A 27,320-nucleotide genomic window follows, 5' to 3' on the forward strand; every position below is an offset into this window, starting at 1 on the left:
GAATATAACAAATCCTGGATGGGGAGAACATAATTATATTTATCTTCTACCAATTATTGTAGAAATTCCTTAAGTTTATGACAAATTAAAGATAAACATAATTATAAATAAAGACATTTAACTTCAAAAAAATCCAAATATTACTTTTTGTTCAATATTTCACAATAGACTTCATCCTACCTTCTCACTGATATAAAACATTTCACTATTTTCATTCCTAGAACCATCAGGAATAATATCAAAATTCTAACAGATTTGCATCACTATTTTACCACATTCAACTCAAATGATTATTTCAGGTTATTTAAACATTTACCGACTAATCATGACTGTTTGATTTTCACCAATATCTCATCTATACCATATCTCACATCGCATTACATCGCATCTCTAAATATCCCATTTTATAGCATGTCTCCGATTAAATCTTATTTGAATGGGTAAACATCGAAATATTTCAGAACTATTTAATAACACGTTAGAAGATTCGGTTGAGAAACTTGGTTCCGAGCATCACTACTGGGAAAGTCAACCATACTCCAAAACCTATTTTAATAACAAATCTCGTTTTTTAAAATTTAAATATTACGACTCCAGTAGTATTTTTAAATTCTTTTTCTTTCACTGGGTAACTAAGTGGGCCTCTCTTCTTTCTAAGAAATATGTAGAACCATATAAGTTACATCCACTTCCCATTGCAGACCAAATTCTTCGTTGGCAACCAATTTTCTCCAAGAACCTTAGTGATGGATTAGTTAGATTAGAGTCATTTGAAACAAAACAAAATAATAAACCCAATATAAAACCCTTTAAATCTGTTTTGTTAAGAGCTTTATTCTTAACATTCTGGAAAAGAGTATCATTTGGTCTCCTTGGGATTGTAGTCACTAATCTGTTTAGTCTGAGCATTACCATTTTGATTAAACACCTCTTGGGCATTTTGAACACGAAGTCATTTACTCTACTGAAAATATTTTTGTTTTTATTTGCTGTGATAGGTCTACAGATTATTGATGGATTATTGATTGAAAATTTTACTTACTATCTGAATCGATTAAAAACTGTTTTGGAATATTCTATTTCAATTACAGTGTTTCAACATGGCATGTGCTATAGAAGAAAACATTTCAATAATATCAATGGATCCAACTCCTTGAGTGTTTGTAACAATGTTTTACACACCTGTCTTCCTGACTCAGAATGTTCCCAAAACCCTATGTTTTGTCCAGCACGGCGTTTCCAAAACAAAGATATTACTCCAAACATGTTCACCTTTGAGTATTATGATTGCTTCTACATCTCTCTATTCGTTGAATCATTAATACCAATTGTTAACTTTTTGTCGAACTTTATCTATGGAATAATATTAATTTCCATGCAGATTAAGATTAATTTGTGGGCGTTGTACTTTGTTGGAGCATTTTTCATTTTTCTTATGATTGTCGTTGAGATCATAAACACTTTAATTTTTCATTTCATTTGCCATGTCAAGGATTATAGGATCTCAGAATGCATTGAAATTATATCTGAGTTGCCTCTGATCAACAAATTACTCTACGATGATATTGCCGTCAACATCATTACTCAAACCAGGAATACTGAACTGGTATTAGTTTTAATTAGGATTTTTTTGACATTACTCAACAAATCGTTATATGTAATATTTAGCAATATATCCTTCTATGTCCTGATGAGGTATTTTGTAAAAACAATAAAAGCTGCAGAGGTTATTAAGGACATTGATACTGCCGCCTTCTTATCAACGTTCTACATCTTTTTCAGGATTATCAACTCAATGTTCTTGTTTCCTTATGCACTTGGAAGATTAACTATGTCATATGTATCATACAACAGGGTTAACAAATATGTTACCAGTTGTTCACCTAACTTTTACATCAGTGATAACAAGTTTGGTGGATCAACAGTAATGTCATCTGACCTGCCTGACGTTACCAATGAGATTCCCAAGGATGTTCTTGTACTATACAAGGATGCTTCATTTGCGTGGGTCCACACTAGGAAGGATTTTGTTAATGACAACAATGAAGTCCATTTGAAAAATATTAACTTCCAACTTAAGAGGGGAGAGATAGCAATTATTACAGGATCCCAAGGTTCTGGTAAATCTAACTTCATCAAATCAATACTTGGTGAGATGACACTGGTTGGTGGTTCAATGTCTGTTATTCCACTTCACACATCAATGCCAATATTTTATTCATCTGAGAATATATGGCTACAACAGGGCACTATTAGATCAAACATCACCTTTGGACACAGATTTGATGAGGACATTTATGAATCAGTTATCAAAGCACTTGAACTTGAAACTGATATATTATCATGGGAGAAAGGTGACTTTAGAGTTGTCTCAGATAATGCTCACTCACTAAGTTGTGGTCAGAGAGTTAGAATGGAGATGGCTAGGGCCATATATGCATATCTTATATTTAGTAAAGTGAACAAGGATTACAATAGAAACCAGTGTTCATTCCTGATGTGTCTGGATTCACAATTTCATGGATTAGATCCATACGTATCCAGAACTGTATTCTTCAATCTGTTCAATTCCAAGACTGGCCTACTTGTTAAGGACGATCTTGCTGTTATACTTTCATCATCAATGACATTGCTGGATAAATGTGTCAGAGCTTCAGACTTGGTTAAGTTTCCCAGAATTCCCGTATACGAAATTGATAACAAATATTTGATTTTCAGCTGTTATTTATCAGACATTTTTTCTGACAAGAAGACACCAAATGGGTTTGAATATATCACACCTCCTTCAGGTCCATATAAATTGAATTTCTTCACCAAGGATATGATGAAACTATGTTATTTCGGTTCTTCTAAATCAGTAAGACGCTTTGTCACAAAGTCAAACTATAGACGTTCAATAACTTCAATTATTGAAGAAACTCATTCTGAAGATAAATTTAATCCATATTTCATGTATTTCAAGGCAGCTGGATTTACTTTTGTTCTGTTCATAATCTTTGCGGTTGCATCAAGTGTCATGGATAACTCCAAGTTTGTCCTTGCAACAAATCTCACAGATTATATTTTTAAAAAAACTAACGAATTCAATGATGACATTTCTGTTGATTTATTAGATGTAAAATCACACAGCAACTCTGCCCTCAACGTAATTCTGATCTTTGTATTAGTTGTTATGTGTTGTTCTCTAATGTCAACCGTATTATTTACTATATCCTGTTTAATGGCCTCAAGAAGAATTCACGAGTATTGTCTCAACTCAGTCTTCAAGAACAGCTCATCAGTCATTAAGATCAAGAAACAGATTAACCAAATCATCACTTACTTTTCTTCAGATATTGTTTTTATTGATGAATGTATTGGAAACATGATATGTACCACTTTCCTGTCATTCATTCAAACAGTCATCTCCATTGGAACTCTATTCTACACTATTCCTCTGTCCATTCCATTTATTTCCATATCTTTGATAATTGGCTTTGAATTTGTAGTATCAAAATTTGTTATATCATCCAGAAACATTACTCTAGGATCACTAGAGAGTATGTCACATATTAACACAACGTGCGAGAATGCCATCATGGGATCAGCAATCTACAGAAGTTTTAAAAAGGAATGGGAGTTGGTTAATGATATTATTGAAAGAAATGATTATAAAACTAGATGTTGGTATTTAGTTCATTCATTTTTGAGTTGGACTTCAGTTATGTTCAATTGGTTATTTTCACTTGCTACTGTTCTATTCCTCTGTTCAATGATAATATTTGACAAGTTTACAAATTACAAGATGAATGTTGGGTATTTTGGATTAGCTCTATCACTCAGTATGAGTGCTATTAAATCTTTTAGCAATTTCTCATTTTCCTTTGCCTGGTTGCAAGTATTTATGTGTTCTAATCGAAGATTTCAATGCTTTATTCCTCCTGGAACCAAGTGTGTTTTCGACAAATTCCGCAATGTTCATGAAGAGGATGTAGTTATTGATTCTACCAATCCCGAAGAGCAATTCGAAGAATTGAACCTGCTTAAGAGAAGGGTAATTGAATTCAAAAAAACTAACCCCAATATTCTTAGAAGGCTTGTGTATAGACCAAAGATTAATATTGTTGATATTTGCAAATATATTTCCCCTGAACACACTGGAGTAGTATTGAAGGACGTCTGTGTGTATACTAACTCACAGATGAACAAGGAAGGCATTATCCTTGGCAACATAAACGCATCAACTTCTAATTCTGATATCATTGGTATCATTGGTAGAACAGGTGCTGGTAAGACAACTCTGCTATCTGTGCTAGAAAACAATGTTAGGAATAGAACGGGTCAAGTCCTGTTAGATGGCACAGATTTAAAAGAAATTCCCAAAAGTGTCATTAGAAATATTATTGGTGTTCTTCCTCAATTACCCTTTGTCTTTAAGGGCTGGACCATTAGAAGGTTCTTGGATCCAAGGAGACTATTCAGTGATGAACAAATTAATGAAGCCCTGGACAATTGTGGCCTCTTGGATTTTGTAAATAACCTTCATGGTGGAAAGAGACTCGATACAATAATTATCCCAAAACCACTTAACATGGCCAAAAACTTTTTTGAACAATCGCCAAAAGAGTCGTTTAACAAAGGTAAGGAATCTTACCACGAAGATAGGGCAATGACCATGGATGACTTTAAAACAGATGATATCATGTTATCTGTGACTCAGCTCAGAACATTATGGTTCGCCAAACTCGTACTATACAGACATCAGTACAGAATGTTAATCATTGATGAACCACCGTCGGATAACATTTCTGAGGATGGTTCTGAAGTTCAAGATATTGGTATCCCAATCTATGAACTATTGGATAAATATTTCAAACACTGTACATGTTTTGTTACTGCGCACTTCTCTAACGTTCTAAAATCTTGCACATCCATATGGGTGATGCATCACGGCAGACTCATCAAGACCTGCAGTGCTTCAGAAGTATCCAAAAACGAATCAATCTCAAATGTAATTGAAGAGATGGTTACCAAATACTCAAACTAATTTTAATGCAGTAATATTTAACAATTCTCATTTTTTAATTATACCTCTAATTTTTCAGTCTATACATACATAAATATATAAGTTCTTTTTTACCATTAAATGGTTTGTTTTCTTAGACTTTTAGACATGAGATGTATATTTTAACATCAATAAAAAATATCACTTCAGTGTTACAAATGAATCATTTATGATCAAACACTTTCAATTTCAATTCAATTTCCATTTTGTTAAAGTCCGAATTATTTAGTTTTATTACTTGTACTAGGGTTTGGCAAAAGGCTACTTGGTCATTTATTTAAAAAGGAATAATACCAAATTAAATTGAACTATTCTGTTATTGAATTTAAGGATTGAAATGACTAAGTTATAATTAATTAGATGTACTTTAGTGACGCATTAGATTAATTGAGTTAGAAACTTGGTGTCTAACTCTACTTCATTTTACACTTGATTTATGAAATTTTAATAAAGAATACTTTATAAAATCTTAAATGACAAATGATTCTGGATAAATGAAAATTAAATGAAGTATCAATTTCATGAGGACTTTTTGGCAAGTTTTGATACATCATCTGTATGTTTGTTAATATCATATCCACGGAATCTTTCCCATCTATGGTTTTCTTTTAATTTAAAGTAGACAGTTGTACCATCATTGGAAGTTAATGTTAAAAACACAGGGGTTTTATAATTGTTACTCTCACCATAGAGATAAACCAGCGCACTGGTAAACTGATATCCTGCCTGGGGTTTCACTGATAAAGTGCTTTCATCTTTTAACCTTATTTCGGAGCATTTTGGCAGGGTGTGAGAATATCTCGCAATTTCGTTAGTAAGATTACCTACTTCTTGAACCTTTACTTCAACTTTCTCAAGTTTATTTTCGGAATCAACATAGACTAATTCGTATTCATTTGTATGTGTCATTTCTAGATAAAGAACTTGATAAACTTTAAATAACACAGTTCTAAGTCTTGTTACTACATTGTATGCACCTAAGTTTTTGTCTAAAACATATTGTCGCCCAGTCCAGCTATAGGACCAGATTTTATCATCTGCACGGAAAACAACCATAACAACATGACCGGCATTTGTTAATGAATAAAATGCTTCCACACTTTTAAACTTTTCATCCGGCAAATCGGCCAAGAATCCATTTGTTTCAAAAACGTTAAACGAAAGGCTTTTACCAGGTTGTTTTTCTAATGTGTGCTCTACCTTCATTACATGCTTCAGTGGAGAGTGCTCTGTAGCTTTTACAACTACGGTTCTTTCTACAGGGAATTTCGGTTTAGTTAAGGTTCCATCATAATAGTAAGATGACTGGTTATAATTAGTAAAATTAAGACTTATGTAGTTGTGTTCGGTATATGCAGCAAATCTCAATACACTGGACAACTCAGTTTCTTCAAACTCTTTTTTCTCATAACTTCCATTATGTAGTACAAAAGTATCAGTACGATGATCTCCTACGAGTCTAAGTACAAGAGCAGCTCCTTCCTTGCGAAGGTGAAATGCTTCAACTTTTCTTACTTCGGTTTCCGGCAAATTCAGAGAAAAGTTTCTAACAGACCCTACATAAAAAGGCACATGGCCACGTTTGAATAGTAATTTGTGAACACATTTTGTGTAATAACGAGATGGATCATGTTCATGGCATTTTACTTCAACTTGATTGAAAGAAGTTTTCTTTGTAAAGCGAGTTTCTGGTCTATATGTTTCAAACTTCGTTGGGTCGACATGCGCGACACGATTAAACCTAGAATCCAGCAGTTCCAGTCCATCTGAAACATTTTCTTCTCGAGTTTCCAAGAAATATGTCCTATCTGATAAATACATAAAGTCAAGTACGGCACGTCCAACCATAACTTTTACCAGGAGTGGTCTGGCGAAGTTTTCATCAAACCTGGAGAAATAAACCACGACATGACTAACTTCAGGTTTAAGTGGTAATCCTTCCAAATCTGCAGCTCCAGATTTATATTTGTAAACCCTAGAACTGACATTTGAGCTACTTTGTCCAACGGGATGGAATCGGTGGGTAAATGATACGAAACCTTCATACCTCTTCTCAACATATGTCGTTCCTGCAACAGTAATCGAAAGGGATCCACCATCATATGTTCCTGAACTTACTGAAAGATCCAAAAGAACTGAGCGGTCTAAAAATGCTGCAGTATGTTCGAGTAAGTCCTCAGTTAAATGTTTTGCAGTCAATTCCCATTGATTTTCACCTTTATGTACATAAGAAAATCTCTTTGCAGAATCGTCTTCGAAGGTTACGAGGACTGGAACATTAGACCTATCTAAAAATGCTCTAAGGGCTTTCACAGTAGCTTCTGAAAGATTGGCATTTGTTCCACCATATGATAGGACTGGTTTGAATGAATTTCCATCTTTACGTTCGTATGTGAAAGACGGAAATTCACCAACTCTTTTGTTTACAGTTACTTTAACTTCATTTTCCCCAACGGAATATGTGTACGGTTTACTCTCAGTAGCGAAAAAGCTAAGGCCCAAATCAACTAGAACTTCCACTGGTTCTCGAGGTCGGGGTGTAACAGGACTATAATCATCTTCATCTTCATCACGTTTCGGTGTCACGGGAACAGGTTCCTTGGGAGTTGTTGGTGCAGGTTCTTTATCTCCCTTAGGTTTTAATGGACTTGGACCAGGTGTTGGCTCCGAAGCTGGTGTGGGTTCAGGTGCAGGTGTGGGTTCTACATCTTTACCTTTGGGTAAATCAAGTTCTTCGGGAGTTTTCTTTTTATCCTCTTTTGCGAAGGGGAATAAATCTGTGGACAATAGTTCTGCCTTGGTGGAGTAGTGGTGAAATTTTCCATCATGATATAAAGTAACGAAATCAGGTTTCTTTTCCTTATCAAAGACAGTGAAACCTGAGCAAACGAGTACCTTTTGTAATCGAACTTCTTTACCTTCACTTGAGAACCTTTTAACTCTCATTTCGGGTTCCACTGTGAAGGCAAATCCACTCAGCGTAGTTTCATCGAAGGTATGGCTGACGGCTTTTGGAGTCAATGTATATTTCCCAACAGTTTGTTTAGTTTTTGAATTGAGATCAAATTCGAGAACGGATTCTGTTGATTTCAAACCAGACTCAGGTTCTTCCAAATAGAATTTCCAAACCACTTTCTTCTTTTCATCTTCTTCCTCCTTTTTCTTTTCCTTGTACACAAATGTCAGTGTCAAAGCAACTGCTAATGCTACTGCAAATACAAGTACAAGAATCAAGGCAACCCAAACTTTATTCATTTGCGGATGCGACCAAGCTGATTGGTAATAACAAAGGATAAATGTGTTAATATATGCTCAGATAAGGATGTCTACAGGTGAAATTAACTTGCTTCCAATTCAGAAACTGTTCTTCTATCCCTATTCTTCCTCAAACATTTCTTGTTGTGGGGATTATTATCATCAATTTTATCTTCTTGTGTCAATTTATCCTATTCGTTTAATTATTTCCATCATTTCATCAATTTCAAGGGCACAGATTTAATAGTAATTATTTGATTTACATTCCAGTTTGAAATTATTTTAATTTCACCTTTTCTTTGATTATTTTTTTCAATTCCCGTTTTATACATTCTTCCTGATTTTTATTATTTTTATCCCAAACACTTTTTTTATTTATATTGTCCCGACTTTATATTTTTTCATTATTTTCTTTAATCTTGCATTATTTTATTTTACTCTTTTTTTTCATTTATTCTACTTATTTTTGACCGAATTTCACCTTAGTTTTTAATTTATTTAATTTAATATTTCATTTAATCTCAACTTCTTATTTTATTTTTCTCTAATGTGTTATTAAATTTGTGTAAATAATGCGTAAATACATCAAATTATACAATCCCAAATCATACAAATATTAATATATAAAATAATAAATAAAATAATAAATAAAATAATAAATAAAATAATAAATAAAACATATAAAATGATAAATAAAATGATAAATTTGTGTAGGAAATTTAAATTAAATTTACGAGGGTATTAGATTTAAAAAATCCAATTATAAAAAATCTTAACCCTTTACAACTCATTGAGCAATAAATTGAGTTAATTTAATGTTATTTTGATATCTCGGCCGTCTAAAGTCATGAGTGTTATTACCCTGGATTCACCGTTTGCGATTGGTACAATAACTTTATTTAGGAGATCTGGGAACTTATTTCCTTTATATAATTCCTTCCCATGATGACTGACCGATTCAAAATACTTCCCAGGTTTAGGCGTATATTCCTCCTGGTTACTGAGTACAGTATATTCAATGTTGCTGTTATTATCTTTAATGTCAATATCAAGATCTAGGAGGATTTCCCCAGTGGTGTCGGAAGTCCATTGATTATTTTTATACTTGTAAATTAACATATTACTCTTGCCAAAGCCGACGATTATAGTATTATCCAGGGTGTAGAACATTATTGTCTTGGGGTACGGACCCTCTCTACCCTCCTTTAGCTTCCATACACTCTCATTTTTATAGTTAAATGCAACACATTTAGCATCTTCAAACACATATTCATACATTAGAATTTTGTTAGAATGGTATTTCTTTACTTTGTATTTACTTGTGTCATTTACCTTAAGGCCTGAACCGTCCCTGGTGATTATATCAATGAACGTCGGATACTCTCGCTCAGGAATTACAATTCTATCATCAAAGGGCCTGTATCTTCGTCTAATGTACGTGAACTTTAATACAAACAGCACCGATGCCACCATTGCTATTAAAACTCCAGACAAAATCGTTAACTTACGGTTATCCATTTTACTCTACGATAAAATCGAAATTTCAAATTATAATATCCAGTTATAATATTATATTATAATATTATATTAAGTTGATTTAAATATTAAAAATACATTAAATATTAAAAATTAGAAAGATTAAAAATTAGAAAGATTAAAAATAATAAAATTATGAATTATAAAATTAAAAATTGAAATTATTGAATATAAAATTCATGGAAAGTCAATAATTGAGGGATATTGAAATTTGTTAATGGGGGCGTCTCGATAGTATTTAACTGGGATTAATTCCATCTTCCATACGAATTTCATATTTTTTTCAATTATTCATTAAATTTTCATTATTTCCGATTACGAATTTTTTAAATATTCTCAGATTCTCAACTTCACGAACATAAATTTCAACACACTTCAAAATTTCTTGTATTTAGTAATAAATATTTAGTATAAATGTGATAAAATTGAAAAATTGTTAAGTTGAGTGTTATTAGACGATTGTGTCGGATTTATATATCAACCAGTGCAAATGCTTTGCATTTTATAATTTTAGAATCATTTAACTCTGTTAAAAATTCATTATTTGGGTCCATATCTTTGAATTCGTAGACTCGATCTTCAGTCCATAATTTAAAGCTCAGATGATGCATAGTTATTGCCTTTATTTCAGTTCCACACTTATGCTTATTTTTGTTATAATAATCTCCCAACACTATTACTCTTATAACATATTCATTCTCCACATTATCATCAATTTCTTTCCCGTTGATTATATCTCCGTTCCCATTGATTATATCTTTGTTCCCATTGATTATATCTTTGTTCCCGTTGATTATATCTCCGTTCTCGATGATTTTACTCTTGATATCATCGATTAGAACATATTTGGCAATGAAATATTCACTGCTGTATAAATATAAGCATTCGTCTAGAAAGTGATATAAAAGTTTAATTAATCCTTTTCCGGTAATTTCTAAAGTTTTCAGATGTTTGGGTTCGACGTATGATAAATCTGAAATGTAATTAAACAAAGAAATGGAAATGGATTCTAACGCTTCCTTAATTGATTTTCCCTGTCCCAAGAGTATAACATCCGCTGGATGATCCAAATATTCATAATCATACGATACATCCTTTAACATAATTAATAATTTATTTAAATCAATCTCTCCATTAATTTTTTTATTAAAGTTTTCATCAAATTTTGCGCATTCAGGTTCTAAATTATTTTTAACAATTAAAGCCTTTGAATATTCATTGGAATTTGTATGATTGGAATTATGTGGAATTGGTATGCTAAACGGCGTATTATATACTTCAATATTACATTGAAGTTCGGGAAATTTAGTATCCGAAACCATTATAAAAATTCTGTCACCCCAAAAATTATTAAAAATATATAAAAAATTAATTTATTAATCATTAAGGAAATGTTTACTTTGGAATCTTAGATGGGGATACTATTTAATATTTTTTAAATTCACGTTTAACCACATTTATCTCATGTGTATAAAAATTATTATCAACTTAAATATTTCATTAATTTATACATAAATTCATTTTTTTCTACTATTCAATCCTGGATTCCAACATCTAAACCACCTTGTTTTCCACTAAATTTACTACTTTTAATTAATTTACTACATAAACATAAAAATACATTATTTCTAAATCCTGTAAACCTGTGTAATCCTTCTGTAAACCCTGTATACCATGTGTAAACCTGTGTAAACCGTTGTTATTCTGTTAAAAATGCATTCAGCTCCGATGGTATAGGTTAGGCTGTAATTTCTTGTTTGAGGGACTTGATAATTTCTCTTCTTTTCCTTTCATGTCTGGAGATTTTCCCGGCGAAGATGTATCTCTTGGCCCTTGGGACTCTCGGGTCATATTCCTCCTGCACAATGTCATGTGTCCTCGGTCTCAACAGTAAACATCGCCCTCCCGCATCCATTATCGCCTTTGCCGCTGATCTCGTAAATCCGTGAGCCTATCCCTCAATATAATAATTAATTAGTATAATAATAATTAAATAATTAAATAATTAAATGATTAAATAAGTAAAGAGAATATTGTGTGTACTTTGACGATAAGATTTTTGGCTGTGAGTTGTGTTTGTTTTTCTCCGTGTGCTCTTTTATCGCCAACGACCTGAACCAGATACAATGGCTAAATTATACTTTGATGGGATGGTTTAGTTGGTATCTCCCGAGTTTGGCTCCAATTCGTTCTAGAAATGCCCAGTCAACGGTGGCGCCATCTGGCGCTCTATTTAATTCACTTAGTGGAATAAGTTCATAATTACATCTTTTATAACGTACACCGTGACCTAAAGGTCTCCCAACGAATTTCGGTATTCTTCTATACAACGGAGTCTGGCCTCCCTCAAACACTATAAATAATAATTTATTATATTGTTTACTCGGGTTAATGTATTTCCCTGATCTGTGTTTTTGGCCTTTACAACCACGTCCTGAACTCCCACCTTTTCCTGACCCATGTCCTCGTCCTAGTCTTTTCTTCTTTTTTTCTCCCAACGAGGGTAGTTTATGGAGTTTCAGAACTTCTTCTCCTTCTTCAAGACCGCCACCGTGCACAGTACTCTGTAAACCAATAGTTAATTATGCACTTACCTCCCACTTGTGAGTGTATGGTATTTCACAACCCTCTGGTAACTTAAATATCGCATGCCGAGGGTCACGCTGACTTAAATCCCACACATATCTCGGAATTCCAGACAAATCTACACCATATCCAATATTACGTCAATAGTGTGTAAGAATGTGTAAAATGTGTAACTAGTGTAAAAATGTGTAAGAATGTGTAAAATGTGTAACTGGAGTAGGTACAATTCTGAGCGGCTTTGAGTGCTCCGGTTTCTTCAAATTGTTTCTCATAGGTATCGAAAATGTCATTTTGTAGTGATTGGATTTGTTCTCTTACATTTGCCCCAAGTCTGTACTTATCTTCAATTTCTAAATCTCCGTTTGATTCTATCAGTTTCAGCTCCTCCTCCAACGGCTTTGCCACTTCCACAAATCTAATTCACAAATTAATTATGTTGATGGGAACTTGGTTAACAGTTCGTGCCACAGCGATTGTTGTTCTTTGGTGAAAATTGGTTCATCTGTTCCGTCCTGAACATGGAAATAGAATAATTAATTTACTTTTACAGATTGAAAGAAGTCGCGCCATTCTTGTTTACGGAGTTCAGCATTTCTGTTTTTATGGAAACGTTCTAATTTTATCACCTGCTTCCTCTCAAACTTTAAAAATTTATACAACGGATGCGCTCTAGGCACCTTGTCCCTCCCTAATCCCATCATCCAATACATTATTCACATAATTATAACAATTTATTATTTACATACATTTATTTATTTATATATAATTAATTATATGATTAGTTTGTGTATTGGATTACTTCTGCCGAATGAGTTGATTTGGAAAAAGTTTTTAATTTCTTCCTCTTCCTTATTTAAGTCTTCTGGCGTGTATTCGACTCCGCTATACTGCGGAATTATCTTAGAAACAGTTGATTCAGGAATTATCTCAGAATCTCCGGTGGAATCTGATGAATAAATCTGGTTAATGCGATTAGAATTAAAAAAATTAGAGTTAAAAAGGTTTGAATTAAAAAGGTTTGAATTAAAAAGGTTTGAATTTTTGAAAATAAAACAGAATCCGCAAGTTAACTTACATAAACATAAGATTATATAATACATATCAACTGTAAATATTATAAACTCAGCATTTGTGTGTGGTAATTTATGATATTATTTTAATTTTATTTTAATGTATGTAAGTTTTTTATTTTTAAAATTAATTATTTTTTTATTTTTTTTCAGCAAGTTTAGTTTTTGTTTTATAAATTTGAGTTATTTAAGTAAATCAGGCCCCTTCACCTTATATGGTAATTTACGCACTTGTAAAAAACTTAAGCGTACACATTCTGGTAGAAAAGCGCTGTTACGTGCTTTAACCACTGCGGTACTTCGTCATGGCAGGATCATAACCACTTTCAACAAGGCTCGGCAGGCTAAACCTAAGGTTGAACGGATTATAAAATACTCCAAAAAAGAGAATAAACGCCATGCTCGCGTTTTAATTAATAGTTACTTGTATGATAGGGAATTAACGGAGAATATTTTAAAACTTGCTCCGGAACGGTTTAAGGAACGGCATGGCGGTTACTGCAGAATCAAACGACTTAACACCTTTAACATCGGCGATAACTCAACTCGCGTAATCTTAGAATTATTAGAATACTAAGCCAACACATAAATAATGCACAATAACCACAGTAATGTGTACAATAACCACAGTAATGTGTACAACATATTTGCAGAATACTATAGTGTAGCTACATTAATTAGTATTAGAATTAACATTTGGATAAGTAATCTTGTGTTGACATGTGGAAAAGTCTTGAAAGCGTTCTCGAACACTGAAACTCTTCCTCATCCGCTTCCTCATCATTACTACAACAATATCAACAATATGAACACAATATTCACAATATCAAAACGATATTCACAGAGTTAACAGAGTTAACAGTATTCACAGAGTTAACGGGTTAATTGTTTAATTGAGATACGTATCGAATTTGTATAGTATGAATTGTTTTGGTTGTGATCCGTTGATCAGCTGTTCGTGAGTATTAATAATACTTGATAATCTTTGGGTAGTTAATACCCTTTCATTCGGTAATAGCATAGCCTCAAATAACTTCACCGAATCACTAAACATATTAGCAGTGCATGTGTTACCTTTTAGTAGTGTCAAGTTTGTTTAACTCTATGAAATCATCAACATTAAACTGTTGTTTATCTAGTTTGGTTGACTTGACTTTGTGGTAAAACTGGTCAAACAACTGAAAGATTATGCACCGGGTATAAGATGTAACTGTAAAAATTACCTTGATGATCCCGTATGACCCGAAAATGTAAATTAACGGCTTACTCGTAGATAAAACCAATTTCAAGTTTCTAATACAATCAACTCATTAATATATTTTATACTATTATACTATTATACTATTATACTATATATTTTATACTATATATTTTATACTATATATTTTATACTATATATTTTATACTATATATTTTATACTATATATTTTATACTATATATTTTATACTATATATTTTATAGTTTTATATTTTATAGTTTTATATTTTATACTATTATATTTTATACTATTATATTTATTGTGTATAACTACGTTAATATTACTTTTCGTATAGAATGTCGATGAATTGTATGAAGATTTTAAGTTTATTGTTGTAGCGTAGGTTAGCGTTGAATTCTGGTATCTCGGTCATGACGAAGGTGTTAAACTCTTCACTGAGTTTAATCAGTGCATCAATTCCGATAAATGAATTATTGGGAAACAGGTCAGAAAAGGTCAAGAACGCTACTTTCCCATGTGTTAGTGGGATCCTAACCCTTCTCAACGGTGTTACCTGGATCCACCTTTCCCTTACATCCGATTTGTCTATTTTTACACCATTTGCATATTTAGTAATAAAATATTCCATGTCCTTGTTCATACAGAATATATCATTGTAAACAGAATTGTCCTCATTGTCACCGTCAGTAAGACTGGTTACCCCTGAGTTATTCTGTTTTTGCCGGAAATTCTCAGTATCCAGGTGATACACATCGCAGTATTGGTATAGAATTGGTATGAATGGCAGGAATCGATCGCGGTTAAGTCCGTTCTTATACAACTCCTCAGGCGCTCTGTTACTCGTACACACCAACACCAAACCCTTCTACATAATCATACAACAATAATATTGTGAATATTGTGAATATTGTGAATAATGTGAATAATGTGAATAATGTGAATATTGTGAATATTGTGAATATTGTGAATAATGGGAATACGTTGAAAAGTGTGGTGAATAGTTCCTTGAGGATCATGGCGTCTGAGATATGCGTGACGTGGAACTCATCCAGACAAAGTAACTTGTAATTCTTCACTATCTCGTCACACACCAATTCCATCACATTTTTCACACCACTACCCACACCATTGGTTGTGTTATTGGTAATGTGACTGGATTTCACAGTAGAATTAGTGTTGCTCGTGTGATGAGTTTTGATGTGGTGTAATTTCTGTTGAATTTGTATCATGAATTCGTGGAAGTGGATTCTGTTTTTAGGAATTTTCAGCGTATCGTAGAATGAATCCATTAGCATAGTTTTCCCCTGACCTACACCTCCGTAGATATACACACCTCTGGGCACTAAATCCCTAGCCTTATGAAAGGAAAAAATTGATCTATCCCTCGATTTATGAAGGGGAAAAATTGATTTATCCCTCGAATTGTTGAGGACATTACTTAACTTGTCCAGCTTATTCTTTAAGGTAAGCTGTGACTCGGTTAACTTTATTTCCCTAGAAAATAGAACTAATCCGATTCTAATCATTTTAACTCGAATTTCCTTAGCCCAGAAAAGGAGTGGTCAAATTGTGTTTATTAAACGATTAATAACATTTGTTTCTACGTTATATTGCTCAATTGTTAATTTAGTGTTAATTTTTGAACTATGAGAATTAGAGCTGGGACATGGAAAGTTGGGACATAAAAAGTTTGGTTGAAAATTCCAGCTGAATGTGCAGCGAGCGTGTACTGAGGGGCTTAAACTTCCTAAAATTGATGAAACTAAGGCATCAATGTGCACTGGATTCAGCACTGTGATGTTGTAGTTGTACTGCTCAAATACGTAATGGCGTATAGCCTTCCTGTGCTTAAATCTCGATTTTAAATATGTTACACGCCAACGTTTTCTGGGAATATAAGCATACTCCACCAGTCCCACGTCTCTTTCCTGAACCACAAATTAATATAATTTTCATAAAGAGATAAATCTTTTATGAGAGGAACCTGTTGTTTAGTAATTTCAAACGCCTTTTTAATTTCAGAAAGTGTTCTTTTCAAGTCATATTTCAGAGGCGTAGATAAGGTAACCGAAAGGCTTCTTAACGAATAAGAATTTAACATTAGGTAATTATCATCCTGTTAAACCAACAAACTCACTAAATTATAATAAATACTACTCTTAACTTTAATTAATTTACATACATTTATTGTTACATTTACGGAATTTTAGTAAAGTATTTATAGAAGATTTGGTAAAGTATTTATAAAAGATTTAGTAAAATATTTATGGAAGATTTCGTGGAAGATTTCGTGGAAGATTTAGCACGATATTTTAACATACACATTCGGTAACAAATTATCAAATTTACTCAAATACCATAAATATTGTGAAAATAGTATAAAAATTATAAATAATATGAAAATAAAATAAAAATTATAAATATTTGAAAATTGTGAGAAAAATTATAAGTAATATGAAAATTGTGAGAAAATGTGAAAAAAGTTGAGAAGTGAGTTTTGGGTGAGATTAGGAAGTTTTGAGTCTGAGTCTTGAAAGAAGGAAATCAAGTAACTGCTGAGGCCATCTCTGTCTCACCTCCTGTAACGGAAATAACGTTCTCTTCTCACTATCCCTACAACACATTACATATACACTTATATAATATAGTATATAATATATGTATATATGGTAATAGTGTGGTGGATTACCTGGTGACTTCGACAACGACGGCGGAAAGAGTGGCGTTACCGCAGATTCTGATTGATTGTATGACGACAAAGACGTCATTTTCCATTTCGGAGTTACCGTAAACTCTCAGGTAACTCATCTTAAGGTCGTTCATTTTATTTGTGAGCTCGCCGAGGATTAGTAAATTCTCCCTCGGCTCCCACGAATCCTCCCAGTCTCCCTTCCATCTCACCAAATAGTAATCCTACACCAATTTACACACTTTTATACGTAATCTAAGCCTATTTTATAGCTAATTTAGAGGTAATCTAAGCCTAAATAACACTAATTTAGAGGCAAAATAAAGCTAATTTAGGGGTAAAATAAGCCTAAATTAAGCCTAAATAAGGGGTAATTAGGAGGATAGAGGGGATTACGCGTTTGAATTTGGGTTTGTAGTCGAGTAGATCTTCGACTTCGACGGCTTCGTCGGGGAAGTTGGAATGAACGTCATTGCTCTTTTTTGAATCTTTACTGTTTGTGTTTAAATCAGTGAATTTAAGGTCTTTTATCTCCTTGCTCGGGTGTGTCACAGTCTTACTCCTTGTCTCCTTCAGCTTATTTTTTTCCTGAGTTTTTTTCGGTGATTCCTTTTCATCTTGCTTTACCTTTTTTTGAGGTTTCGACTTTAAATTTCTCTCCTTGTCACTGAGTTCGCTGGCCTTGTCCTCAGTTCTCTTTCTCTTTTTCTCCGGAGACTCCTCAAACTTATCAACCCTCGGAGAGGAAACGTCAGAATTCTGACTCCTCGATTTCGTCTGACTTCTAACACACAATTTAATTAAAGTTTAAGTGACAGTGACAGTGTGAGTAACTGAGTAAAAAGTACTTTGACTTTAGTTCATCGTATTTTTGCCTGAGAGTTTTCATTTTATTTGCGAAATCCGGCAAATGCGTCATGTTCTCCTACACAATCATAAATTCCATCGTAATATGTAAATAAGGTTAAAATTGTGCTATAGTATGTAAATAAGGTTAAAATTGTGCTATAGTATGTAGTTAGGGGTAAATTAGGAGTTAAAATAGTATAGTTAAGGGGCAAATGAGGGAGAAACTTCGGGTTCCCAGGTGTTATCTTCTGGTGGATATCCTTTCCATTTTATCAAATATTTCGGCTAAAACATGTTGTCAAATGTTATTTTGTACCTTTCCCTTGACGTATTTGAAGTCTAGAACATCTTCAACTTCAAATTCGTCATCGTCATTTTCAGTTTCTGACATCTGATTAGTTTCCTCGTTAGACTCCTGGTTACTTTTAGTGGACTGGTTAGTTTCCTGGTTAGGCTCAGTGGACTGATTGGTTTCAGTGGTATGGTTGGTATCTTGGTTAGGTCCAGTGGTTTGGTTAGTTCCAGTGGTATGGTTAGGTCCAGTGGATTGGTTAGATTGTGTCATTGTGAGACTGGGTGGTTGAAAAAATCATTTGACTGGAGGAATAAATTTAAATTAAAATTTGAAAAATAAATAACTATAGAATCCAGTAAAAAATAAAAGAGAAATAAAAAAAGAAAAATTTTGACAACCTCACACACTATTTGGTCTAACAACTTTAAATCCAGCCACAACTCACACCTCTCATTTTATCTCAATTATTACTCAATAAACTACTCATCCCACACTGGAAGATACACGAATCAGTAATAATTTTACACCATTCACACATTAAATATTTTACAAAATTACTCTCATTCTCAATTAAATATTCATTAAATCCCATTTAATCCCTTAAAAATGTTAAATTCTTCGAATTTTAAGTGTAAATCAACTTGTTATTGTGTGTGTGTTTGGTTCTGTGTGGATTTATCTGCGATGAGGTTGTTGAGGTAGTCGATTTTAGTTTTAAGGACGTCTACGKTGACTAATAAGCGTTGATCTGTGTCTGTAGTATTACAGGCCCAGACTTTAGTCTCTGCGTCTGCGTGGAATTCTAACCCCGCAAACGCCGTTAACTCGTAAATAAGATTCGGCTCCTTCTCAAAATCAACGTTTTCTATCATCTGTGATATCTTTTCACTGAATTTTAGCCTGGAATTGATCTTCTCCACGTCCTCCAAATTACCCTCCAGTCTCCTAAAACATTTGGACGCGTAAATTTTACCTATATTCCGATTCCAGTAGATTACAGCGATCATAGAGTTTCTCTATGATTCTCGAATTCTCCTGCGCCATCCCCGGATTCCTCACCATCCCCAAATCCCTCAACAAACTTACTTCACCCTAATCATCATTATGTCATATAATTAATGTGTAAATGTGATAATGTGTAGATAATGTGTAAATGTGTAAATGTGTAAATGTGATGGTGTTGTACGTTGATGACGGCGTCTGAGATGGCGATGACGTTTCCGATTTTGAACCTTTCCAGGGCCCTAACTGTTATGACTCCCGTCTTATCCAAATTCGTTATATCCACAAACTAATCCCATAATTAATCAAATAAAGTATAAATAGTATAATAGTATAATAGTATAATAGTATAATAGTATAATAGTATAATAGTATAATAGTATAATAGTATAATAGTATAATAGTATAATAGTATAATAGTATAATAGTATAATAGTATAATAGTATAATAGTATAATAGTATAATAGTATAATAGTATAATAGTATAATAGTATAATAGTATAATAGTATAATAGTATAATAGTATAATAGTATAAATAGTATGTTACTTCGCATAGAGTGGCGTTGGGTAGAATTTCTGGTTTTTGTGTTTGTTGATCGACTTTGGAGACGAATGCGATAAAAATGCCGAAGATGTTACTCTCTCGTATTTCGTTCACCAGGAACTCCTTGTGCTCATCATCCAACACCATCGATGACTCCTGACCCGGCATCTAAATCATCATCACACATTTACAGTTAATATCATATAATAAAGTAGCTCCCTCTCCCCTAGATAGTAAGGTAGCTCCCTCTAGGGGTATATAGTAAAGTAGCTCCCTCTCGGGGTATAAAATAAGTTAGCTCCCTCTAGGGGTATAGTTAGATATAGTCAGGATAATGTGTAATAAAATACTAGTGGTGATTTGGAGGATAAAAATGTTGGAAATAGGTTAACGCATTTATGTGTTCCTGGTGTTTCAAACACTTTACTAATGTTCTTCGCCTGCACCAATGTTCTTATTTTATTACTTTGTGACTCAGATCCGGAGAATCTATCCGATCCCTCGGGTTTATCAGTTTGTGTGAGCGTATTTTCACTGAGTGATCTGTTATTTTCTTCAAGTATGTAGTAAATTTTCTGTAGGTATTTGGTGTCTGGTTTCGTGGTTTTCCCAACGATTGGGAATTTAATTCTATTTATATTTCTCTGTATTAACTTTGATCTTTCTCTTGCTCTTTCCACCTCTTCCGCCACTTTATTCATTAAATCCTCAGCCTCAAACGCTTGAGAACGGGCCGCTCTCTGCGTCGTAGAATTTGACGGAAATGTTAACTTGTCCTTGTAAATCGCACACTCAAACATCATTTCGTCAATGTGCTTCACATACATTGGATCCGCAGTATGGAATTTAGTACCTGGAAACTCGGTACTATGGTCAATACTGGCGAATTTGGTACCTGTAAAATTAACACTATTTAGCCCTGGAATAGGGTTTAAAATCCTGTAGCCATGTAAAAAACGATGTATCCCGATGAATGTGAGCGTTGTTTGAATTAGAAGATAAAATTTACACATGTTCCAATGGGGAATATATTAACTGATTTATTATTATTATTGTACCATATCCGGCTAAAAAAATTTTATTATGGATTCTTCTTTTCATGATAATGATGACCTAACCGAACCCATCACTTATATCTGCGGAGGTAATCAATAAATTCATTAATTTTACAACATCTTACCATTTCCCACCGGATTCCTCATTATTCTTCACTATTAATTATTAATTATTATTAATTATTTTTATTTAAAAATTTGAATAATATTGAAATTAGAATGTGGCCATGATGTATCTTTGCAGCCGAGTTCTGTTGTTAGATGTAGAAATTGCGGATCCAGAATACTATACAAAAAAAGATCTTACAGAGGTATTACCAATAATTATGCCTAAATTATTCGTAAATTATGCCTAAATAAGCTCTAAAATACATCTAAATTATGCCAAAATAACCCCTAAAATACCTCTAAAATATACCTAAATTACCTCTAAAATATGCCTAAAATACCTCTAAAATAAGCCTAAATTACCTCTAAAATAAGCCTAAATTACCTCTAAAATAAGCCTAAATTACCTCTAAATTATAGCTAAATTACCTCTAAATTATAGCTAAAATACCTCTAAATTATACCTAAATAACCTCTAAAATAACCCTAAATAACCTCTAAAATAACCCTAAAATACCTCTAAAATAAGCCTAAATTACCTTTAAATTACTTTGAAAATACCTTAAAATTCCTTAAAATACCTTGAAAATACCTTGAAATTACCTCTAAAATAACCCTAAAATACCTCTAAATTATACCTAAATTACCTCTAAATAACCTCTAAATACCGTAAATTTACCTCTAAATTATACCTAAATAACCTCTAAATTACGTATAATTATGCTTAAAATTGTGTAAATTATGTGTAATTTGTGTATTAGTTGTGCAATACGAGGCTCGTTGATGACAAAGTTACAGGACACTCAGAGGACTATTGGCGGTAACAACACTTTAATTTATCTATTTTAGAGTTAAAAGAGCTTTGTGAGCTTTTATACTCTGCGCCAGAGTCTGATTTACTGGAACTTTACCCCAAATTCGAGCTCTTTAAAACTAAGTTAAACGCTTTATTATCAACTGTCACGCGGTATAGAATACAGTTACACAGTTCCGACAGTGTTTACGGGCCCAAAACGCTGAAAACTGTCGAGGTACAATAAAATTGTATTATTTGGTTTAGGAAGTGGTCTCAGACTATGATAAGCTCTATGAAATTTACCAAGAGAATTTACACGACGTTTTCTCCCCTCTGACACATGTTCACAGGGTAATTACACGTGAATTATTTCACTGTAGGAGCAGAACTCACCGGATAATGAAGAGGAACTGGTGAAAAAAATTAATGAGGAGACTATGAAGAGAATTGATGAGGAGACTATGAAGAGAATTGATGAGGAGACAAAATTGCAGTTGGACCAAATTGAGTATAAAAGAAAATTAAAGCACGATACAAATCAGCAGATAAACTTTGAGACGATTCGGGATGAGGAGTTTGTTAATACTTTGAATAATTGTGTAGAACTCCGTTGAAGGATGTGTTGAACGCAGTGTTACGAGTGTATAGAGAGGACGCGTGTGATAATTTGGAGCAGGTCCTGTGTGATATTTACTCTGCGCACACTGGCGAATTTGTGAAAATTGTCGAAAACATTACAAATTTAATGAAAGAAATTAGTAAAAGACCGGACGAACTTAGTCTCAGAGTTCTAAGAATCAATAACCAAAAGCTAAGAGACGACTTTTTAACACATTACAACTCTGCCAAATTATTAAAGTTCACAGGGTTCAAAGTCACCACCACACAAGATTTACAACACACTCTCAAATCACGTAATTACTTATTGTACAATATAATAAAATACATAGTTTAGATAATAAAATAGATGACAAAATGAGTAATTTAGATAATAAATAGATGACAAAATGAGTAATTTAGATAAAAACAAGTAGTTTAGATGATAAAATAGATGCTAGAATAAATAGTTTAGATGATAAAATAGATGCTAGAATAAATAGTTTAGACAATAAAATAGATAAAAATAATTTTAGTGGGTATGAGCTTTGGCGATGAGTATTTTTTGTATTTGCACGAGCCAGATATGTTCACTTTGTATGACAAGTGGCGGGCCTGGCTGGATAATATAAATCACGTTTCCGACACTCTTGAACGATTTTTAACCAAATTTAAAAAATTACAAAAATCCACAAACCACCCGAACATAATCTCACAATCTCTCACATTTTAACACTTTTTATTCATTTTTTATTTTTTATTTATTTTTTATAATTTTAACATTATTTTTTATTCATTTTTTATAAGTATAATAATTTTATAAATTTGATAATTTAATAATGTCACGGAAGAATTCAAAGGTATCTGCGAAAAGGCGTATGAATGTAATAAAAACGGAGTACATGATAAATAACAGGAAAAAAGAGCAAAGAAGAGAGGTAAAAAAACTGCAAAACCACGTTAAAGCACAGGTTTCCCCCAAAAACTTAATCCATTACTTTAGCTCCTCAAACTTTCAATCTCCCACAATCAAAAGGTTTAAAATTATTATTCTATATAAAGAAAATTATTTGATATAAAGAAAATTATTTGATATAAAGAAAATTATTTGAAAAATTATATAATTTGTTTTACAGGACGGCCTGGGTGAGATTGAGATGGCGGGGTCGAAATTGAAGAATCCAGGCGTTAATTTTTCCAGGTCGGTCGACTCCTCAAGACCACTCAGGGCCAGAGATAAAAAAATCCTACAAGCCACTCTCAAACGTAAACGCAAACTACAACTCAATCAACTCAACTAACACATAATTAACTGAATTAACACAATTAACACATAACTAAGTGAATTAACACAATTAACACACATAACTAAGTGAATTAACTGAGTTAACACAATTAAAAGAATTAAGGGATAATATGTTAAGTGTGTGTGGTTTGAGATTAGGTTTTAAAGTTGTATCCGTTGAGTTTGAGTAGTTTTTTAAAGTGTGTGAGGTTGTCGAGTTTCGGGCTTTTGAGGTTAATCTTCCCTGTCCCCGTGCAGTAGTGCGTGATGATGTTCCGGTCCAGCGAAATCGACACAATCTGGACCTTACTGCAACGACACAAATTCTCCAACTCACTCTCCGACGTCTCCGATCTCAAACCCCAAAGACTCATCAACACATTCTCCACCCTGTCCACCCTGTCCACACTCTTTACAGTATTTATAGAGTTTACACTGTTTACACTGTTTACAGAGTTAAGAGTGTTAAGAGAGTTAGAGTTACGTTTAGTTGGGAGTTCCGCGTAATCAGAACTGAGATCCCTAGAGTTAATATCCCTAGAGTTAAGATCCCTAGAGTTAAGATCCCTAGAGTTAAGATGGGTGGAACTGAGATCCCTAGAGTTAATATGAGAATGGTGGCGAGTTCTTTTATTGTAATCTTTGGCTCCGAAGATGTCCTCGTGGGTAGTGTTCCTCATCCGATTTTCATTCCTCAGTATCGAATTTGACCTAAATATCCTCTCAACACTCTTTTTCACACTGTTTTCCTCATTTTCACCCTCAAGCTTATTACAGGCGGTAGACACTTTAGTTAGGACAGAGGTTCTAGAGTTAGTTGAGTTACTGAGAGTGGAATTAGTTGGTGACTCAGTAGTTAGTGATTGATTGGAATAATTCATTTTGGAGTAAAATTTCCGATTCTTAGCACTTGCAAAGTCTCTCATACAACGATCTGAAGATAACCCAGCGGGCCTCAAAAAGTCATTTCCAACCACAAATCTATTCACACCCACATTATTTACATTATTTACAGTATTATTTACTGTATTATTCACATTATTTACAGTGTTATTAAGGGTGTTAGGAGTGGTATTAGCAGTGTTAGGAGTGTTATTTACACTATTTAGAGCATTATTTACAGTGTTAAGAGTGTGAAAAGATGTTTTGGCGGATTTGAAGTTTTCCGATTCCCCGTTCCTTCTGGTATTTTCATCCTTTAAGTTATATTCTTCAATTTCCCTCAGATTTTTTACAGAATTTAAATCATCAGAATTTACATCTGATAAGTTAGAGTTTACATATGATAAGTTATAGTTTAATTCGGATGGCACGGAATTTGGTTCTGATAAGTTAGAGTTTACATCTGACAAGTTAGAGTTTAATTCTGATGGTACGGAATTTAGATGAGATGTTACGGAATTTACATGTGGTTCCGTTGTTTCTTGTGATTGTTTTTTCATTCCTTAGATTTATGTAAATTTAATAATATTTGACAATAAATTTATTAAATATTAAATTCGGTGATAAAATTTAATTTGAGGAATGTGTAATTCCACTCATTTGGGGCCTTCACACCAGATTTACATAATTCTTCCACAAACTTAGTATCATTTTAGTAATTCACAAATGCCCTTTATAGGAAAAATTTTACTTTTGGCTTAATTTACCAAATTTTTACATTAATTAATAAAAAAATATTTTTAACAATTTTGTTATGGAATCAAATATTTACTATGGAATTAAGAATTTAAATTTTGGAATTAGATTTTAAATTGTTGAATTAAAATTTTTACTGTGGAATTAGATTTTAAATGTCAATTCGTCCGGAGCATTCCGCTCCGCCAGAAATTGTAACCCTTAAAAAATTAAGTTAATAATTTTTAGTATTACAGTGCTGAAGAATCCAGGAAATACAACACCAACTCTCACATACTAAAAATCCAAACTCAAATGTCCGAACGAGCTCTCGAAATGCTTCTACTACCCGAAGTAACAAATTCTACTCATTAACTGAGTTATATAATGTTGTAGGATGAGATGGGATTGGTGTTGGATATAGGCTGTGGTACGGGGATTAGTGGTAATGTAATCTCCAACTCTAATCATTTCTGGATCGGCCTCGACATCAGCCAACATATGCTACGTACTTTCAACATCTACACATTCTTACACATTCTTACACATTCTACACATTCTTACACATTTTACACACTTACACACACTAATAGTATTTTACACATTCTTACACATCTTACACATTTACACATTTACACATTACTGTGTCTTATTTACACACTTTCGTGTCTTATTTACACATTTCTTACACACTTAATTTAGTATTTTACACATTTTACACATTAACTATACTATTTTACACACTAATTACACATTTACATTAACTCTGTGAATATTAGATGAGAGTTTGTTGAATGAGATTGAGGGTGATGTGGTGTTGTGTGACATTGGTGAGCCGATGAACTTTTTACCGAACATGTTCGACGGTTGTATTAGTATCAGCGTACTCCAGTGGCTTTTCATCTCCAATCATAAATCACAAGAACCCTATCACAGATTATCATCCTTCTTCAAGTCTCTTAACACTATAATTCTTTATTTACTCTTGTATATTACTAATAGTATTTCAGATGGTTGTATAAGAGTTTAGCGTATAATGCTAGGGCGTGTTTGCAGTTTTATCCGGAGAATGTGGAACAGGTTGACATGTTACTTGATATCGTAAAAAAGTGTAATTTCAACGGAGGTCTTGTGGTGGATAATCCCAACTCAGTCAAGGCCAAAAAGTAAATAATTGTGTTTACCAATGTATCTTAGGTATTACCTGTGTATTTGGTCTTATAATAGTAATATTTACCATAAACTGCCCAATCCAATTGAACAAAACGGTGATCACGAAGAAGTTGAGTTTGATGAGGTTGAATCCTGTGTGATGAAAAAACGTAAAAATAAATTAACGTACAAGGACAGAATAATTAAAAAGAAACAACAACAACGAAATAAAGTAATTTTACTCAGATAAACTTCTTAACATTGTACTCAGATAAACTTCTTAACATTATACTCAGATTACACATATTAACACTATTGTGCTCAGTTACATACTGTAAATATTGTTAGGGGATGAAAACAAGGCCTGATACTAAATACACTGGAAGAAAGAGACCTCACGCCTTTTAATATACTATACATAATGTACTATACCAATATACTTATTACTATCTTATTACTATCTTATTACTATCTTATTACTATCTTATTACTATCTTATTACTATCTTATTACTATCTTATTAGTATCACATATCACTAACTGAGTATTAGATTAGATTAGGTCACCTGTCTGGATACAGAGTAACAGGTCTCTCCTTAGGTCTTTGGGGAATAGGTC

The 27,320-nt window shown here is 33.0% G+C and overlaps 15 protein-coding genes across 15 annotated transcripts; 6 read left to right on the forward strand and 9 right to left on the reverse strand.

Moving 5' to 3' along the window:
* The first annotated feature begins 68 nt into the window (after nt 1-68).
* Nucleotides 69-5,094, forward strand: ABCC4 (ABC transporter family protein). The gene has a single exon (XM_757933.2). The coding sequence runs from the start codon at nt 437-439 to the stop codon at nt 5,024-5,026; it is 4,590 nt and encodes a 1,529-aa protein (XP_763026.1). The 5' UTR covers nt 69-436; the 3' UTR covers nt 5,027-5,094.
* Nucleotides 5,095-5,425: 331 nt separating this feature from the next.
* On the reverse strand, nt 5,426-8,586 carry TpMuguga_03g02610 (putative integral membrane protein). Its single transcript, XM_757934.2, has one exon. It carries the CDS (start codon nt 8,297-8,299, stop codon nt 5,564-5,566), a length of 2,736 nt encoding a protein of 911 aa, XP_763027.1. The 5' UTR covers nt 8,300-8,586; the 3' UTR covers nt 5,426-5,563.
* A 426-nt stretch (nt 8,587-9,012) lies between these two features.
* On the reverse strand, nt 9,013-9,981 carry TpMuguga_03g00009 (uncharacterized protein). The gene has a single exon (XM_757935.2). The coding sequence runs from the start codon at nt 9,815-9,817 to the stop codon at nt 9,107-9,109; it is 711 nt and encodes a 236-aa protein (XP_763028.1). The 5' UTR covers nt 9,818-9,981; the 3' UTR covers nt 9,013-9,106.
* A 324-nt stretch (nt 9,982-10,305) lies between these two features.
* Nucleotides 10,306-11,157, reverse strand: ZBTB8OS (Archease protein family (MTH1598/TM1083) family protein; the record flags this gene model as incomplete). The annotated part of the gene is made up of 1 exon (XM_757936.1): nt 10,306-11,157. The coding sequence occupies one exon, from the start codon at nt 11,155-11,157 to the stop codon at nt 10,306-10,308; it is 852 nt and encodes a 283-aa protein (XP_763029.1).
* A 416-nt stretch (nt 11,158-11,573) lies between these two features.
* On the reverse strand, nt 11,574-13,521 carry rplO (ribosomal protein L15; the record flags this gene model as incomplete). The annotated part of the gene is made up of 9 exons (XM_061305607.1): nt 11,574-11,786; nt 11,879-11,947; nt 11,977-12,188; nt 12,219-12,399; nt 12,430-12,539; nt 12,646-12,836; nt 12,869-12,933; nt 12,964-13,109; nt 13,221-13,521. The coding sequence occupies 9 exons, from the start codon at nt 13,519-13,521 to the stop codon at nt 11,574-11,576; spliced, it is 1,488 nt and encodes a 495-aa protein (XP_061161733.1).
* On the forward strand, nt 13,388-14,068 carry TpMuguga_03g00011 (ribosomal protein L17; the record flags this gene model as incomplete). The annotated part of the gene is made up of 2 exons (XM_061305606.1): nt 13,388-13,452; nt 13,645-14,068. The coding sequence occupies 2 exons, from the start codon at nt 13,388-13,390 to the stop codon at nt 14,066-14,068; spliced, it is 489 nt and encodes a 162-aa protein (XP_061161734.1).
* An 80-nt stretch (nt 14,069-14,148) lies between these two features.
* Lace1 (AFG1-like ATPase family protein) lies at nt 14,149-16,237 on the reverse strand (the record flags this gene model as incomplete). The annotated part of the gene is made up of 6 exons (XM_061305608.1): nt 14,149-14,277; nt 14,394-14,537; nt 14,566-14,669; nt 14,715-14,784; nt 15,035-15,576; nt 15,692-16,237. The coding sequence occupies 6 exons, from the start codon at nt 16,235-16,237 to the stop codon at nt 14,181-14,183; spliced, it is 1,503 nt and encodes a 500-aa protein (XP_061160943.1). The 3' UTR covers nt 14,149-14,180.
* Nucleotides 16,238-16,273: 36 nt separating this feature from the next.
* Nucleotides 16,274-16,812, reverse strand: TpMuguga_03g02250 (uncharacterized protein; the record flags this gene model as incomplete). Its single annotated transcript, XM_061305845.1, has 2 exons — nt 16,274-16,639; nt 16,696-16,812. 2 exons carry the CDS (start codon nt 16,810-16,812, stop codon nt 16,274-16,276), a joined length of 483 nt encoding a protein of 160 aa, XP_061161735.1.
* Nucleotides 16,813-17,218: 406 nt separating this feature from the next.
* TpMuguga_03g00014 (Chromo (CHRromatin Organization MOdifier) domain protein) lies at nt 17,219-18,814 on the reverse strand (the record flags this gene model as incomplete). The annotated part of the gene is made up of 6 exons (XM_757940.1): nt 17,219-17,324; nt 17,401-17,624; nt 17,797-18,184; nt 18,249-18,325; nt 18,475-18,534; nt 18,566-18,814. 6 exons carry the CDS (start codon nt 18,812-18,814, stop codon nt 17,219-17,221), a joined length of 1,104 nt encoding a protein of 367 aa, XP_763033.1.
* Nucleotides 18,815-19,188: 374 nt separating this feature from the next.
* TpMuguga_03g00015 (ATP-dependent protease La (LON) domain protein) lies at nt 19,189-21,105 on the reverse strand (the record flags this gene model as incomplete). Its single annotated transcript, XM_757941.1, has 5 exons — nt 19,189-19,489; nt 19,518-19,636; nt 19,731-19,835; nt 20,096-20,260; nt 20,443-21,105. The coding sequence occupies 5 exons, from the start codon at nt 21,103-21,105 to the stop codon at nt 19,189-19,191; spliced, it is 1,353 nt and encodes a 450-aa protein (XP_763034.1).
* On the forward strand, nt 21,053-22,039 carry NRPB12 (DNA-directed RNA polymerases II IV and V subunit 12; the record flags this gene model as incomplete). The annotated part of the gene is made up of 3 exons (XM_757942.2): nt 21,053-21,236; nt 21,366-21,458; nt 22,017-22,039. Exons 1-3 carry the CDS (start codon nt 21,176-21,178, stop codon nt 22,037-22,039), a joined length of 177 nt encoding a protein of 58 aa, XP_763035.2. The 5' UTR covers nt 21,053-21,175.
* On the forward strand, nt 22,039-23,381 carry TpMuguga_03g02465 (PUB domain protein; the record flags this gene model as incomplete). Its single annotated transcript, XM_757943.2, has 6 exons — nt 22,039-22,075; nt 22,105-22,286; nt 22,316-22,402; nt 22,432-22,625; nt 22,655-22,965; nt 23,185-23,381. 6 exons carry the CDS (start codon nt 22,039-22,041, stop codon nt 23,379-23,381), a joined length of 1,008 nt encoding a protein of 335 aa, XP_763036.2.
* Nucleotides 23,382-23,487: 106 nt separating this feature from the next.
* TpMuguga_03g00018 (uncharacterized protein) lies at nt 23,488-23,949 on the forward strand (the record flags this gene model as incomplete). Its single annotated transcript, XM_061305609.1, has 3 exons — nt 23,488-23,619; nt 23,652-23,684; nt 23,785-23,949. The coding sequence occupies 3 exons, from the start codon at nt 23,488-23,490 to the stop codon at nt 23,947-23,949; spliced, it is 330 nt and encodes a 109-aa protein (XP_061160944.1).
* A 95-nt stretch (nt 23,950-24,044) lies between these two features.
* Nucleotides 24,045-25,425, reverse strand: TpMuguga_03g00019 (uncharacterized protein). The gene has a single exon (XM_757945.2). It carries the CDS (start codon nt 25,373-25,375, stop codon nt 24,089-24,091), a length of 1,287 nt encoding a protein of 428 aa, XP_763038.1. The 5' UTR covers nt 25,376-25,425; the 3' UTR covers nt 24,045-24,088.
* On the forward strand, nt 25,399-27,134 carry Wbscr22 (Ribosome biogenesis methyltransferase WBSCR22). Its single transcript, XM_757946.2, has 7 exons — nt 25,399-25,765; nt 25,800-25,904; nt 25,947-26,058; nt 26,330-26,504; nt 26,561-26,716; nt 26,748-26,934; nt 27,051-27,134. The coding sequence occupies exons 1-7, from the start codon at nt 25,727-25,729 to the stop codon at nt 27,108-27,110; spliced, it is 834 nt and encodes a 277-aa protein (XP_763039.1). The 5' UTR covers nt 25,399-25,726; the 3' UTR covers nt 27,111-27,134.
* The last annotated feature ends 186 nt before the right edge of the window (nt 27,135-27,320 follow it).

Source organism: Theileria parva (assembly GCF_000165365.1).
Source record: "Theileria parva strain Muguga chromosome 3 map unlocalized ctg_530, whole genome shotgun sequence".
Taxonomy (NCBI): Eukaryota; Apicomplexa; class Aconoidasida; order Piroplasmida; family Theileriidae; genus Theileria; species Theileria parva.

What these genes read in the sequence shown, in the direction of transcription:
- ABCC4 (XM_757933.2), top strand. Translation starts at nt 437, where the DNA reads ATGGGTAAACATCGAAATATTTCAGAACTATTTAATAACACGTTAGAA.
- TpMuguga_03g02610 (XM_757934.2), bottom strand. Translation starts at nt 8,299, where the DNA reads ATGAATAAAGTTTGGGTTGCCTTGATTCTTGTACTTGTATTTGCAGTA.
- TpMuguga_03g00009 (XM_757935.2), bottom strand. Translation starts at nt 9,817, where the DNA reads ATGGATAACCGTAAGTTAACGATTTTGTCTGGAGTTTTAATAGCAATG.
- TpMuguga_03g00019 (XM_757945.2), bottom strand. Translation starts at nt 25,375, where the DNA reads ATGAAAAAACAATCACAAGAAACAACGGAACCACATGTAAATTCCGTA.
- Wbscr22 (XM_757946.2), top strand. Translation starts at nt 25,727, where the DNA reads ATGTCAATTCGTCCGGAGCATTCCGCTCCGCCAGAAATT. An exon ending in AAATGCTTCTACTACCCGAA is followed by an intron (nt 25,905 to 25,946) that starts GTAACAAATTCT and finishes ATAATGTTGTAG; the next exon opens with GATGAGATGGGATTGGTGTT. An exon ending in AACAACAACAACGAAATAAA is followed by an intron (nt 26,935 to 27,050) that starts GTAATTTTACTC and finishes AAATATTGTTAG; the next exon opens with GGGATGAAAACAAGGCCTGA.